Source organism: Perissodus microlepis, chromosome 15, assembly GCF_051167445.1.
Source record: "Perissodus microlepis isolate ML-2025 ecotype Zambia chromosome 15, ASM5116744v1, whole genome shotgun sequence".
NCBI classification, from domain to species: domain Eukaryota; kingdom Metazoa; phylum Chordata; class Actinopteri; order Cichliformes; family Cichlidae; genus Perissodus; species Perissodus microlepis.
The window spans coordinates 32116188-32132587 of NC_140475.1; the positions used below are offsets into that span (position 1 = coordinate 32116188).

General features: G+C 41.5%; 1 protein-coding gene across 7 annotated transcripts in view; it reads left to right on the plus strand.

Moving 5' to 3' along the window:
• Positions 1–16400, plus strand: part of LOC146372459 (3',5'-cyclic-AMP phosphodiesterase 4C-like) — a 103871-nt gene that overhangs the window by 64234 nt on the left and 23237 nt on the right. The window contains exon 1 of one of the 7 annotated variants that reach the window (XM_084953164.1): positions 303–4672. The exons of the other annotated variants lie outside the window; for them this stretch is intronic. Within the exon in view, the coding sequence (XP_084809290.1) occupies positions 4539–4672 (134 nt within the window). The 5' untranslated portion in view covers positions 303–4538. Of the gene's footprint in view, positions 1–302; positions 4673–16400 lie in introns of those variants that run through there. 7 annotated transcript variants of the gene reach the window in all.

The following is a 16400-nucleotide window of genomic DNA, read 5'->3' on the forward strand; positions in this document are numbered from 1 at the left end:
TCTTGAAGTAGAGATGTGATATTTTTTTATTGCTGGATTATTGCTGATGATAGGCTCTTGAGTTTTGTTTTGTTTTTTAATAATTCACTTTTCACATCACGTACTGTTGATGTTTACCTCGCTATCCATCAGTACAAGGAGACTGTAGCTGTCACGATGCTGACTCTTTAAAATGATTGCAATTTCTACTCTCATTTGTGCTAACGTGTGTGTGTGTGTGTGTGTGTGTGTGTGTGTGTGTGTGTGTGTGTGTGTGTGTGTGTGGCTTTCCTCCATTTAGTTTACTGGCAAACAGCAACCTCTGCTGGGCTGTCAGCTCAGCTCGGTCACAACTGTGGCTTTACAAAACTCCTGTTTGCACAATGTCCACATTTCATATTCATTCATCATCTTATGAACTTGCGTTGGACAAGTAAACATAAATGTTAAAAAACTAATGATAAGAGTTGGTATAAATAAGACTGTTGTGTGTGTTATAGGAGATGCAGGACCTGAGTCCATCAAGAGGAGTGTGTGAACTGCTGAATAGCCAAAGATGGTAGTAATAGGTCTAAAAGTATGTTAAGAATTCGTTATAAATGATGTGGTATGAATGCATTTGGAAAATACTGAATTAGAAAATAGTATTTTAAAGTTTGTGCGTGCACTTCACTGTGTCACCACAGATTTCTGCACAAGGTGGCGCAAGAATATCTGTGCTGCTGTCTTACTGTTCGCGTCTTTAACTGTAGAATAGACTCTCCCTGCTTTTCGATGCAGAGCGCACTAAAAGATCCTTAAAGGAGGAGTTAAACAAAACTTCATTGTACTGAAAAGTTCCTCAAACACTTTCTCACACTTTCAGACACACACGCTCATGACACTCTGCCCTCGCAGCTCATTCTCATTAGCAGAGGTAATGTCATAGGAGCCTGCAGCCAGCTGGGCCGTGGAAGTCATTTGGCCAGTTGGATTTGGTTACACAGCGGCCTCACAAACACCTCATTCTCAGCAAGTCTCCACGCTGGCATCTGTTTAGAGGTCCAACACAGGAACATTTCACAAGGACAGATGCCAGCATTGGACGGGAGAAACAACAGGAGTTTTTATTTAGTTTAACTACAAATATTTAAATATGATACCAGAAATCACAGCATGCGGAACAAAATAAGTTTATTCTGTCTTTCCAGATATTACAAATGGCCTTTAAGACAGCGCTGGAAAAAAGCAGGAGTAGGGAGGAATGAATTGTACCTCTGTGCTTTAGTTTTTCACCTTTTTGAAAATATTCTGCATTCTAGTAATGCCACTTTAGCTCTGTGAGGCCTTCCTTTTCAATTTAATCAACTCAACAAAACTATAAACTGGGAATCTGCATTCCGAGATAAACTGGAATGTGGGAAAATGAACAAGAAGCAATTGTGAAAATAAGACTTCCCAGAAAACACCAGGCACTCGCTGACGTTGTGTCCCTGACTGAAAATGGTCTGATGCCAAAAAGTGTAACATGGTTATTAACCAGACGCCCAGAGGAGCTGCTGCTGTTCCAGTTAGACCGTCCTTTAGAAACCAGGAAATATTTGTCATATTATTGTTGCAGACTAAGCAGATGGATTAGTCTTTATTTTGCCAAACCCAACATCTGATCATCTGAATTTGTTGGTTGTGTGTGTGTGTGTGTGTGTGTGTGTAGCGATCAGGCATAACATCATGACCATTGACAAGTGAACTGAAAAACACTGATTATCTCTTCAGCGTGGCACCTGTTATTGGGTGGGACATTTTAGGGAGCAGTGAGCAGTGAGTTGATCTGTTAAAAGCAGGAAACATTGGCAGATGTAAGGATGATAAAGGCCAAACTGTCATGGTTAGACGACTGGATCAGAGCATCTCCAAAAACTGCAGCTCTTGTGGGGTGTTCCAAATCTGGAGTGGTCAGTATCTGTCAAAAATGGTCCAAGGAAGGAACAGCGATGAACCAGCAACAGGATTGTTGGAGGCCAAAGCCCAGTGTTTCATGTGGGGAGCGAAGGCTGGCCTGTGTGGCCCAATCCAACAGACGAGCTACTTTAGTTCAAATTGCAGAAAAATTAAATGCTGGTTCTGATAGAACGGTGTCAACAAGCACGTTCCCTGTATCTCAATCCAGTCGAGCGTCTGTGAGATGTGCTGGACAAACAAGTTTAGAGTGCCCTACTCTGTCTGCATTTACAGGAGAAAACCAAACGTGCTCTTGATTGTTTGATTCCAATAAAACTGTTGCCAGTGATTCTGTTTGCAATTATAATTTCCACGATGAGTGACAGCTGACCAGTTTGATTTATTTATTTTTATTATGCTTTATTCACATGAATGGAGTCACTGACTTAAGTGCAGGGAAAGTTTGCATCTGGCTATAACTGTGAGACAAATAAAGAGTGAAACTGTCAATTCCCCTTGCAGGAAAGTCACCAGAAGATGTGTAGGGTTCCCCATGGTCTTTTTTATGAATGAGGGTAATGCAACAGATTAATTTAACACTATTTTTATAAGTGTGTTGACGTCATTATTAGACTGCTCTGGTTTAGAGGGACCAGCGTCTGACCCAGTTCTTTTGGGAGGCTAGAAGGAGGTCAGTTATGATTACAGTCACACAGGATACAGCATAATGGTATAATAAGCTGGTAAAAAGTGTGGTTCTTATGTGTCCACGGACATGTTCCTGATCACCTTGAATTATTATGTTTTTCATAGATTTGAGCAGCCCATCCAGCAGCAATGTCCCAGACAGAGACAGGTGGTGTTTGGAGGGTTTCTTAGACCTGTTACTTACACTGGAGTAGCACAGAAACTGCGAGCTTACCTGCCATGAATAATGAGCTTTCTTTTTGTTTTAATCTTCACTGATTAAAAAAATTGTTACTGAAGTTAAAGATGATTGCTGTGCTATTAAAGTGTGTCTTTGTGGGAACACCAGCCATTGAGAAATAGCTCCGCACAGAAAGACTTCGTCATAACTAGCCACTTAAAAGTTCGGAGATCAGGGTGAAACATCTGCGTCCCCCCTTTGTGACTACGTCACAACATCTGGCTGCATCGTTAGCCAACCTTTTTTTTTTTTTAAACGGGTTGACATTTAAATCCCCCTCTGCTCCACCTCCTCTCCCGTGTGCCTGCCAACACGTCTGACCCAGGCTCCTGCCCACTGTCTCAAAAGACAAATATTTGCCTGCAGTGTCGACAGCAGCGGGCCAGCCAGTTGGTGAGATCACCGAGTCCAGCAAGTCCACCGCTCTGTGTCGTGAGACTGACTGGTGCTGGTGTGCTCGAGCTGCTGCAGGCTGAAGTATTTCACAAAAAGGGGGAATATCTAATTACACCTGCTAACACACTGCTGTTTGAATGTTGCTCCTCAGATGCACTAAGCGAGTTTGCTCGCTTTTCTTTTGAAAATACTTTAAAAGTACTTGATACTTTCCCACACGAGTCTGGCCATCATGTCGTCAGAGTGTCAATGGTTCCTGTTGCACATAGATGTAGTTTTCTAAATTTGTCTCACATGATCACTTGGACTCGAGGAACTGACTAGATCCTCCTTAAAGGTCAAAGGTTATTGTGACCTTACAATGGCAATAACTGGAAAATTCATACAGTAAATAGGGTGAATTTTCTCATATTCATATGTAACGAATGAAGTGATGACATTTTTGAGGTGTGAGGCAGGAATGCTTCGTGACTCATGTGTGTTTGTTGATGCTGCAAATAAGTAAGATGGGAGACACACCTCTTCTTTTACGCACACATACACTGCTTATACAATACACATACATACACGTCTTTGTGCCAGCATTCATTTACATAATACTTTCCCTCCCTCCTTAACAATCAAACTAAGCTCGCAATCCTGCCCTAAACCAAAACTGAATTCTTTAAAAGGGTCTTAAAAGGCGAACGCTGCCTCACAGTTCTCATTGAAACTCAAACTGGTCCTCGCTGAGATATATGGCAGAAGTATATCCACATGCACACAATGAAGCTACTCCAACTGAAAGCAAACACGCCCCTATCAGTCTCCCTCTCTAACCCACACATACTGTACATGCACATGTACATAGTTCATGTCTTTTTTAAAGCCTCAGTAGTCCATGTGCCTGGAAGGAGGAGACAGAGTGAGACAGAGGGAGGGAGAAAGGAGCGTGTCTCCAGAGGGAGGGAGAGTTCAGCTCTGAACTCCTCAACGTGGATTAGAAAGAAGCCTCCTCACGCTCTGCTCTTGTTTAGTTTTTCTGTGTTTCACCGCATGAAACAGCAGCATGACGCTGAGGAAATGACTCTTTAAAACCCACACGGCTTTGATCCCTTTTCCTTTCTTCGCCCTCTCCAAACGCCGGACTGGAGTCATGTTGCCAAAACACACCGAGGAGGGCTTTCCTCCATCTGCCCGCGTGTCAGTGGAAACCCGGTGTGGCGTGAAGGGAGAGGAGAGAGCGCGCGGGAGCCGAGGAGCAGAGGAGCGCCCGGAGGAGGAGGAAAAGGATAATTAGTGGAGAACAAAAGCAGCTGAGAGACAAACTGTAGACATGAGTTTACCAACTAACTGTGTGTATCTGACGCCCTCGGTCCAGGATCGCTACTTCAAAATGCGGAACGGGAATATCTGCGGGTCGCCGTGCGCCGTCAACCGTCCCATCGACATCGTTCAAAAGCGCAGGCGGTAGGCCAGATGTGGTTTCAATCCAGATGTTGTTGTTGCACAACCCTGAGCACACTGGTGTCTGAACTTTTTTGTTTTTCTTAAGAAAGCTTTTCAGTTCTTTCACACAAAGTAAAGTTCTTTTATGTTAACATATTAACTTAAAATAACTAAAGTTATGGGTTTAACTGTAACTTGGCCCCCACAACATAATGAAGAACTAGAGCATCTTTTTAACCTAAAATAGCATTAATGCATCATATTATTTTATGTGTTCTGATGTTCACACTGTGCAAAAATGTTCTTCATCTCCTGGATCCAAATCATTTTATTCCACGACATTAACGGAATAGAGAGTGACATGTGCATATGAGTGGAAAATATGCAATCACACAGTGGCTTTTAGCTCACAATGACAAAGTCATCAGAGTTTGTCTGTGCAGTTTGCAATTCTAATGGTGAGTCAGATGGACTGATGAGATCTTTGGAATTTATGAATCAGTTTCTTGTAAATCTGTGTGTGTGCGACTTATATAGTCGTCATTTATACATGAATTTCAGCTTAACCCGCTGCTTGACCACCTCAGCTCGTTTCCTCTGATACTTTAAATACTGGCTGTTTAGAGAATGATCATTGTCCATATTTGTAGTGATTTTACAAAACAGATACGTTTTTTTTAAGATGATTGAAGAAGGAACAGCTGACGCCTGAATGTGCAGAATCTGGATAGATGGATGTAGAAGTTGTAGATACAGAAATATGTAACTACATCTCTATATGACATAAAAAAAACCCTGTATAGTTGACACATCCTCATGTGTTACAACACGTATGAGTATACCTGAAAGTGTCCACTGCTTTAAGAGCACAGAAGGAAATATGACTAATTCTGCAGCTGACCTTCCAGAAAAGTAATGACGACATAAGCCGTGTTTGACAGGGAGGGGGATCAAAGTGATTTTATAATGTCAACCCACCAATAAAAACAAAAAACCTTCAAAGGCAGATATCTAATGAATGCTGAGCTGGACGTATTTATAGGCCTGATGGATGAACCGCATAAAGGAGAGCTCAACTTGGAGTGTAATCTGCCAAATCTGTTTAACAGGGAAACCTACTACTTTCACCATGATCGAGGTAGTACTTTTACAGAGAGTCTTCAGAGAGTGCAAATATTTAGCTTTTGCCTTTAGGGTTATGATTAAGGGGGAGTTCGCTGAGCGTGGAAAAGCGTCAGTGACGATGTATCACTCACCTCCCTTCTAATTATGTCCTGATTTATTTATTTTTTCCCCACTGACACTGACGCTGCACGGTGACTCATAGCACAGCGTTACGCCTTGTCTTTTCTTGTTCTGACCTGTACTGTACACATACTATTAGTACTGTACATAGTACTTGACTGTAAGTATTGTGGGAAATACTTGGACCCGGAACAACATTTTAGTTATTGATTAATATTTAATAAAATATTTGTCTGATTAATTGTTAAGTTTACAAATTTTGTTTCTATAGACTAATGACTATGATGCGATAATTTTTCAGTTAAAAAACAGTCCACATACAACCGACTTTTTTTTATTATTATTTGTCGCCTCTTTTCAGTTTCTCCAGTGTAAAGATTTGCTGTTTTTGGCAGCCTGAATATCTTTTTGTTCTGGGCTTGAATATTTTCTCAGTGTCTGCTTCTGTTCTTCAACCATAGCATGTTCACAAGGTTGTCTTTAAGAACTGAGCAGGCATAGTACAATTTAAGTGTATCTTGTGGCAGTGGACATTTTATTTATATAGCACATTTCATTACATGCAAACTAAATGAGGACCAGAAAAAACACATTTACAGTTCCTAAAAGGAAACAAAATATAATGAACAAAAGAAAAAGCTCCTATTTACTGTAGGACTGCGTAGATAAAAATAGATTTTTTTAATGCTTTTGATGCACAATTTAATTGATCAGCTGGGAGCTTGTTTCAAAGAACAGGACCACAGTGACTAAAAGCACCTTCAGCTCACTTAGATCTGATTCTGGGAACAGTTCAAAGATCTGCAGCTGATGAACTGAGGGGGTTGACCGGACTGTGAACAGTAAGCAAACAGGAGGTGTACTGAGGGGCCAAACCACTGAGAGCCTTAGGAACTGTAAGTATTTTAGTGGTAATTCTGCATTGTGACTTCAATACTAGAGCTCAATACCAAGCCCCCGTTTGTCACTGACAATTTAAATTCCAATAAAGTTTTTTTGTTTGTTTGTTTTTTAATGAAGGAGACTGTAAGGCCTGTGGTGGCAAAAAGTAAAAGAGACATCATGACTTCATTCTTACTTTTAGGTTGCAGCCTTGTCAAAGTAAGCATTTTGACCAATTTGGTCATTTTCAGTCATTTATTTAAATTAAATAAAAAAAGCTACATCTTACATTATGTTGTAGCTGTAATCAGAATATAATTAAAATAAAAAATCAAAATCTTGGAAATCTTGCTAGATGTTATATTGTCCTGATTTAATCATAAATGTATATTTTAACCCTTTAAAGCCAAGAATATCATATTTGGTACATGTGCTGTTGTGAGTTTTTGAGACTTCTACCTCATCAGCGTTTTTACCCTTAAAAAATGATATAAATTGCATGACACATTTTTAATGACTAAATTGCAAAATTATGGCTAATGTAGCAAATGTTTGTACAAATTAAAACTGCACATTAAGCAGATTAAGATTTGATATATATAGATAGATATACATATATATAGATATATATAGACAGATATATATATATATATATATATATATATATATATATATATATATATATATATATATATATATGTATATGTATATATATATGTAGATAGATAGATAGATAGATAGATAGATAGATGGAATTGTTTTTTTAGTTTTTTAGTGAATTTCAGTGCGATCTCTGTTGATGGTGAGAGCAGACAGGTTTCAGTGGATGGGCTCGGAAGTGTTTGGTGTTTGCATGAAGATGACAGTGAAATGGTCTTTGCTGCTTGTAAAGCGACATACTTTATAGTGCTGCCTCACAAAGTCAGATCCGTACTACAATGCCGACTGTTGCATTGCCCTGCAGACGGGTTCCCATGTTGTTGTAAAATGCCAGACCACAGTGTTACCTGTGATGTTTCTAAATATGAGCATCTACTATCAGATTCACGTGTAGATGTTCCAGAAAATTAAATGCCAAACCACTGACCTCACAGGCAGTCATTTGTAAGTAGTAAAACTGAGCTGATATCTTTTTATTGTGTCCTAGCTGCAGGTGGTAAGAGTTGAAAAAAACGCAAGACGTCTCCAAAAGTACTCTTATTAGATTCACACATAAAACATATTCATCGACTTAAACATAATGACCAATTAGCTCATTTAAAAGAAACATTTTATCAACATCCGTCGTGTGATTTATTATTTTTTTATTCACAAAGAAAAAAAATAATAATCAATATCAGACGTGGAATCAAACAGCAGCATCGTCTCAGAAAAGGTGTCGTGTGACTTTTCGTGCTTTCTGCGTGTCCCCTCCCAGTAGTTCAGCAATGAGAGCTGACCTTTGGTGGTGTTGCAGCAGCTTGGCCGGCGCCATGGGCCCCAGGCCATGTCAACACACGGCAAAGCGATGCACAGCTCGCTCCCCGTATGGTCACAGGTCACCGTGAGCTGCCAGTATGTATTCCCACATAATGTAAATAGAGAGTAATGTTAGCTGTTGCAGTTGTGGAGTTGTGCTCACAGTGAGAATGAGTCAGCAGTGAGTATCAGCTGACAGTATCAGTGCTCTCATTATGCCCCTGCAGCTGCTTAGGCTTTACTCACCTGCACCAGCTCCATCTGTATAACTCATGCTTGTCACAGGCATATCTCAGCCCGTGTTTGCCATATCACACTGATATGTATATCTGCTCTGTTGGCTCTATTTTTGCAGGGTTTCTTTAAACTGCATGGGTTTGGTGGGTTTTACAAATCTCAACAATAGTAACTACTCTTACAAAAAGTGTAACATGTCTTATATTGTTCTGGTTAAGTATTTCCCCAAGGACCTGGATGTGCTACAAAGCAGAGAGGGGATTTCAGCCAGCTTTACACTTAGACGGAGGTGGCAAGAAAATTGAATTATTTATTTATTTATTTATTTTTAAAAAGTTACTTACTTTCCAAAGGCTGTTTTCAAAGAGTTTTTACCTGAGCTTTCAGGCCTTTTTGAAGCTCTCTAGTTTAGTATGTATGTAACTAAGTTAGATATTGTACTGGAACTTTGGTCTTGTGATAATAGTTGGTTGGCAAACATGGCCTATCTATAGGTAAGGCTTTCAGTGGACCCTATAAATGTTTATCCGCACTGACATTTGACCCCCTCCCAGTTGGTGCTTTAGTCTTCTGATCTTGTGTCTGAATTCACTCAATCTGTCATCGAGATGTAGCTTTTCGTATGTGACACAACGATGATGCCATACATCTTTACAAGTTCTCCTCTCCAGTTGGTTCTTGTCTTACATAGAGGTTTATTTAGCACCTTCAAGACAAATATAACAGGCTCCATCATTAATCTCCCATTTTGTGACAAAGGATGTGCCCTGATGTGAGGACAGGAAATATTGACGTGACAATGGCTGCTCCCTGGACATGATCCCAAATCATTTCCAGTTCACAGATGATGGCTCAGCTCGCTGAACCGCGGGACGCCTCGACTCAGAGTCCCCAGAGTCGCTCCTCTACGTTCCTACAACAAACACGTGTCGACAGAAATCCCACCGCGTCCGCAAGCTCGGCCAGCTGGTTTCTCTTCAGTGTGTTTCATAGCATCCTTTGTGTTTGGTGGAAAACAAAACTGCAGTGAGAGGAGCGTTGGGCTGGGAATAATTGCAGGCCTGCATGCTGGTCGATCGGCATTGCAGCGACAGCTATGAAACCACAACTGACGTCAGCAGTCAAGTGTGACTGTGTTTCTGTGACTGTGTGTGTGTGTGTGTGTGTGTGTGTGTGTGTGTGTGTGTGTGTGTGTGTGTGTGTGTGTGTGTGTGTGTGTGTGTGTGTACTCATGTTGAATATCACTACTAGAATAGTGGACTGAGTGTTATCCTGACATCTGTGTGATTCCAGGAATGATGATCAACTCAGAGCCAGGCAAACACTCAACAAAGAGGCGCTGTCCAATTGTTTTCTCGCAGTAGACAATAGTTTGGTTGATCGGACTTTTAACGAATGAGGAATTAAGGTGTCCACATGCAGCCTGCTTCTGCTCAGTTTGTCACAGGTGAACTCCATCACCTACATAGACTTGAGGGCTCCGCCTACACAGCAGGAGGCCAGGTAGGGAAAGCCCGGGGATCGCACTTCAGTTGGCTTGACAGGTAAAATTAAATAATAATCGAGCTATATGAAAAAAGATGACGCAACCTTTTTTGGGAAGTGGAGTTGCGAGACAACTGGAACAATAAGGTAAAGAAAGAAATACTAACATAGAGGAAAAGTGACTCAGAGTCTGCTTGTCTCTTGTTTTTTGCTTTGTGGAAGTTTAACAAAGACGTTGAATATGTAGGGGAACGGATATCATCTAGGACTGTATTTGTGCCAAAGATATGCATGCAAAATATAAGTAAAATATGGGAATATAAGACTTTCTGTCTAACAACACCAGTGCCTGAACTTAGGGTCCCTGTTAAGCCTAAGAAATAAACTAATCCATGTGCTTGAATGCACTGGGATCATTTAATGAAAAACTACAACAGGCCTGGATTGTGAGTCTGTAGCCCTCAGTGATGGCAACAGACATGGCGTTAACATGAACATGAACACACAATGTTGTGACTGGTACCTCATACACTTGGAAAGGTCAGTATCTTGCCTGTTCCATTTGAGTATATTGCATGAGTGCATGTCTCATCAATAAATACATAGTAAGTAGATTTTGCTCTCTTTTTATTTGTCCTTTTAATGCATTACTACAGTATGTAGTATTCATAGCTGTTAAATTTACTAAGTGTGATTCTCCACCCTTACGGGAAACAAAGGGTTAGAAAAAACACTCTCTATGTGCTGTCTCCATCTTGTTGTGTCCTGCTGATCAGAGATGTGATTGGCTGCTCCTGGGCTGCCCTTGGCTAATTAGAGGAGGAAGTTGCATGCTCCTGCCTCACCACTGGACTCAATCACTGTATACTGAAAGGCGCCAATTACTGGCGTATGAACTTGATTAAAGGGGCACCCAGCACGGCTTGTTGCTGGGCAAAGACGGATGCGTGTCTGTTCGTGCCCCGAACCGGCCTGTCCGGTTGCACACCAGTGTGATTTAAGGCTGTTCGATTTTCAGGTCGATGCTGGAGCCAAATCTGGATCTCTACCGCTGGGGCTGTAATCACACACTGCCTTCGTGTGTATGTGTGTGTGTGTGTGTGTGTGCGTGGAGCTCTGGGTCATTCTGGCCTAGTGTGTTACCCACCTAACCAGTTTCTAATGATGTTAATGCTGATCAGCCACTGTATGGATTTCAGCCTGGCTGGATGGACAGAGATAATCACTGCACATAGACCTCCATGATCAATACCCGTCCGGAGGAGCGAATCAACCTTTGAGGCACCCTGAACTCCAAAAATTTAACCTCTTCAGCTCCACACCAGTAAAAAGTCTGTAAAAAAGCCAAATTTCTTACTGTTACGTTAGACGGCACACACTTTTACAAAATTATCTTTTATTAAAATGAGGTTAAAGCGTTCAGAGTTTCAGCTTTTCAAATGTGGATGGAAGGGTGTGATCCTAGGACAAAAAATGCTATTAGTTCTTATTCTGATGGTCTGATTGGAGTGTTTTATGTCAGTATGTGTGCATTAGGTTTATGTTATAAGATGATTCATGTGTGTGAGATGTGTTGCAGTAGTGGTTAATAGCTGCACCGTTGTACTGGCTGCAAACAGATTTCACAAAACACTGTGTCACACTTTTTTTCTTTTTTTTAATTTATGCACACAGCCCCAGACACCAATTTTTCTCTCACTTTCTTCCTTCCTTTGTTTCTCGTGACAGCAATTAAAACAGAGCTCTGCTGTTTTCAGAGACAAGAGTCCTTCCTCTGCCTGTAGGTCAGAGGTGACAGAAAAATAATAAATACAGCAGCTGGTTTGACTCTCAGCAACCTTCTCCTCCCCTTGGCTATATTTAGAGAGACACGAGCTGCTCTGAGATCAGATGTTGATGTTGGACGCAGAGTGCGTGCTCTGTTTGGACAGTGATCCGCAGTGGCTGGCTGGTCAGGTGAATGGAAAGAGCAACTGGCTCTTAAGGAAGGTGCGGCTCCAGTGCAGTTTTATAAAAGAGAGGAGCTGATAGATTTGTTAGGGTTGTTAGGGTTTCCACTGATGGTACAATATGCTTGCGGTAAAGTGTAAAGTGATATTTTACTGTACAGCGTGTGACCAGTATAAATAGAGAAGAAATTCCACTCATTAAAATCACCTTTTCTGCTGTCTGGAAACTGTGAGCGGGCAGTGCTGAAACTGATTGCAGTTTGGGGTTTCAGTTTAGCTCCAGGATGCTTAATTGGAACGCCACGTTTATTTATTCAGTGCATTTACTGTTAGAAACAACAGAAATTTGGGAGTTTGGAAAGCTTAATTTGATTTATACACCATTATTGATTTTAATACATTCTGTTTATGTCCTGTATGTAAGTTGTAAACACTGTGCATGCTGAGGCAAATCATATAGAGAGCTAAGAGTGAAAAGTGTCCATTCAGCGACCACTCTAAACCTGCTGCTAGCTCCACACACTGATTAACTCTTTTGGACTGTTCCCCTGTGGGAGATGAGCCTGAAGCTGTTGTTTCTATTTCATTTGTTATTGTCAGAATAAATGGAGATCACTTCCAAGATCACCTTGTGCGATCCTGTGACTCTCACAGGATTGCTACTCCCTCGTAAGATAATGGAGGGCTAAGAAAAGCACCGGTGATATCACAAACAACTGGAAGATATCTAGTGTGTTGCGTGTTGCCCGTGTGTGGATAATGTATTTTTCTTTCAGGAAAAAAAAAGCACATTTTTATCAGTACAGAAAAGGATGTTCTGCTCCCTAATGTAGCGCAGCATGTTTATCATTAACTCACTAGAATTCACAGTTTGTGCGGGAGAAGAGTTTGAACACAGGGGCCTCCTTTCTTTTTGCAATGCTCAAATCTGGGTTTGCACAAATACTTTCGCTGCTTGTTCTTCCCGTGCCCTGCCTTGCAGTCGTGATGACGTTCGCACACGCACAGAGCGTGCAAACTGCACAGAGTGACAGTGAGAGGAAAGATCTGTTTGGCAGGCTGCTGGACGAAGGGAAGCAGGCTGTTTTTCTGCTGTGTTCAGATCAAATATACAATAGGCTTGAGGTGTAAAGCAAACAAACCCTCTTTACTCCCTGGACTGTCACACAGACACGCTTCTCTGTCTTTCCTTTCTTAGTGACATAATGCAACGAGAAGACACACACTGTACTCTAATGCTAACCTGAGCCTTGGAGAAAACTCACTATTTGCTAAGACTGAGCCTCAGTGGTATAAAATATTCCCTGGTCTGTTTTCCTCCTCTCCCCCTCACCTCTTGTCTCCTTCCTGGTGTGATGTTTGAGGCCCCTTGGCCAATTCCCACGCTACAAGGGAAGAAAACAGGAGGGAGGGTGTGTGTGCAAGTATGTGTTTTGACCTCCAACCCCCGGCTCTGTGTCATTCAGCCATCAAATAACATCTGGACTCTGGTCACTCTCACACACACAACAGAATGTTTTCTGAAATCCCTCAGCCTTGTTTCCCATGAGCACATCACAAGCAACAACAACAACAAACGAACTGGAATCAGTTCTGCATCTCATTTCATGGCATACGGACAGGTTTTAAACTTTTTGCTCAAGGTCCACTTATACAGAGTATATCTGTATAACTCAAAAGTTGCTCCAAGATTAAGGACACAAATGTACTAAATTATTTTTTAAACAATTTGAAACCAAAATATTTAATTTAGAATTACAAAACTCAGCAAATCCTCACAATTGGGAAACATGAATCTGAAAATGCCTGACATAGCTGCACTTTTCTAGCAAAAGAATAACTGATCATAAAACCAGAAAAGCAGTTTAGTTTACAGACAAAAGATTTTTTTTCCCCTTCTTTGATATAGTGATAAGGGGAAAAACTAAACATCCTGGGAACAAAAGCAGAGCTTAGGATGTGGGTGTCAAGGGATGTGTTTGTGTGTGAGAAAAGTTCAGTCAAAAACACAGTTAAGGACAGAAAAGGGAGCCGTAATGTACGTCAGAGAAAGGAAGAACAATGCTCAAGTCAGGGGACAGACCAAGGTCAGCGTGTTATGTACGCTGTAACTGAGAACAAGACGCCAGTGTGCCTGGCTGAATGTCTGCCTGTCATTCTGTTTAAAGGGTGGATGCCCATTCACTTGTTAACAGTAGCTGTGGTGCAGTGAAAAAAGGGACACTTTCTACATTTTCCGCATTAATATAAATACGTCATTTATGTAATTATTAACAAATTCTACTATTCACCTTAAAAAACTTAAAAAGCACTTCCAGGACTGAGCTGTTTAACTTAACTCTAACATCCATCTGTCCGCTTCCTCGGGAGTGCTGGTGACTATCACAACTGTCATAGGGCAAAGGTCACAAGTCTAACACAGCTCAGTGTAACAGCACATGTAAGTGCGTTTAAGGTGTATCATGGTCAAATCTGGTGAATACCACTCTGCTTTACTGGTGATGGAAGGAAGTATAATCACACTGTATTAAAACTGTGTTACAGAAGACACAGAAACTGCCAGATTACTGGGAGTCGGGTCCATCTATCCATTTTCTTTCCTGCTTTTCCAATTCAGGGAAGCAAGAGGTAGCTGGAGCCTGTTCCAGCTGTCATAGGGAGAGCAGTTCTGAACAGGTCGCCAGTCTCTTGCGTGGAGAGTGTTTTACAAAATTCAGATAGATCCAGATGCATTGTACCTGGATCAGGATGCAAGAGATGAGATATGAGTTGAGTATTAGGATTCTTTTATTTTAAACCATAACTTGTCTGTTGTGCATACCGCAAAAGCAATGGCCATTGCAGTACTTCTTGTTCCTCAGTAGAGGGAGTTGTCTCACTATCAGAAGCCTTCTGAAGTGAGCTGCAGCTGCTGAAAAACTTTGTATAGATCTTTTGTATTATGTTTTTATTTTATGCCACATCAAAATTCTCTTTCACACTTGATTTGTCATATTTTAGGTCTTGCTGTGCAGTTATCTTCATATAAATTCATCAAGTCCACTTTAAGGAGTGTTTGTTAAAAAACATCTGTATCTAGCCTTTGTCATTTACCCCTAAACATTATGGAAAATTTGATGTGAACACAAATAAACTTGTCATTTTCTTGTACATTTCAACAGAAATATTGTATTGCATGAGTTTAAACAGTTTAAACGTATGCTACGAATTGCCGTGTCACCTGCACGATGTCCTTGAGAAATGTGCTTGAATGCCATCGTACTTGCTCACGCCGATATCTAAAAAGAAAACACAGGAAAAGAGCTGTATGGCTACTAGGATTCACCTAGTAAAATTTAAAATATCATCCTTCATAAATATATTCATGCGGACGGGTGAAATCATCTGCACCCTGCATTGGGATGGGGGGTGGGGGGGTGCATCTACGTAAGCACCATCACAAGTCTCCCAGTTCCCCTATTTCCTGTCAGCCAGGTCTATTTTTAGCTTCTGACGTCACCGGTCTCCTCTGATGGAGCCTCGTCACGGCCGATTACACCGAGCCAGGGGTGGAGGAGGTGTGTAGAGTGGGGCTGAACGAGGTGTAGTGGTGGGGTGGCATCATTGAGGTAAGCCCTGCTGCTGCATATCACCCCCACCAACCCACCCTTCGGGAAATTGCACCAATCAGATGCAAGGTGCTGAGCACATCACTGTGCTGGATACAGCCCTCCTCATCACCACCCCCACTTCCCCCACCCCCTCCTGATCTCGCTGTATCTCACTGTTTCTATGAACTGGGCCCATTTCATTCAGCATCGATTGCTTAATGGCCATCTTTCATTTATCACGCAATATTATTGCTGGAGCGCTGGAGGCAGGCTGCACTAAAAATAGACACAGGAGCAAGCTTCCATTGCTCGACTGGTGCTCTGTTTTCAGCTGTTATGAAAGGGGGAGTTTGCATGAATGAGAATGTATCTAATTGATAAAGACGGTCTGTTAATCGTACCCATGCGGCGGCCGCATAATGGAGCTCCGAGGTCTCAGTCAGGTGAATTCCTTAGAAGGAAAGAGGTTTAGCCGAGAGGACGCTGGCTCACGGTGAGCTTCAAATAGTGCAGAGATCAGCAGAAGAAGATGAATTTCCGAGCTGATAAGCTTTGACCCCCCCAGACAATACTCAAAGTCGAGTTCTCCTCCACTTCCTCTCTGCCCACGACGGTTGCAGCGCAGTGCTGGCTCTTGCTTGGACAGCGTGTTATAAAAAAGTGTGGTTTGGTTCAAAGGCATTAGGAGGGAAAGGGAATTTACTGCCATAGTGAAACCTGCAATTGAGAAGAATTCAATCTGATCATTTGTAGCTGTGCTGCTGTTTGCTGACAGAGGCTTTTCTGGAATTGACATAATCCCACTTTTATCATACCAATAAAAAAATCAAAATTTTCCAAATACGGAAAAAAAATACTGTGTGGTTATTTTCAGCAACTCTTTGTTGAACACTTGGGGGCATA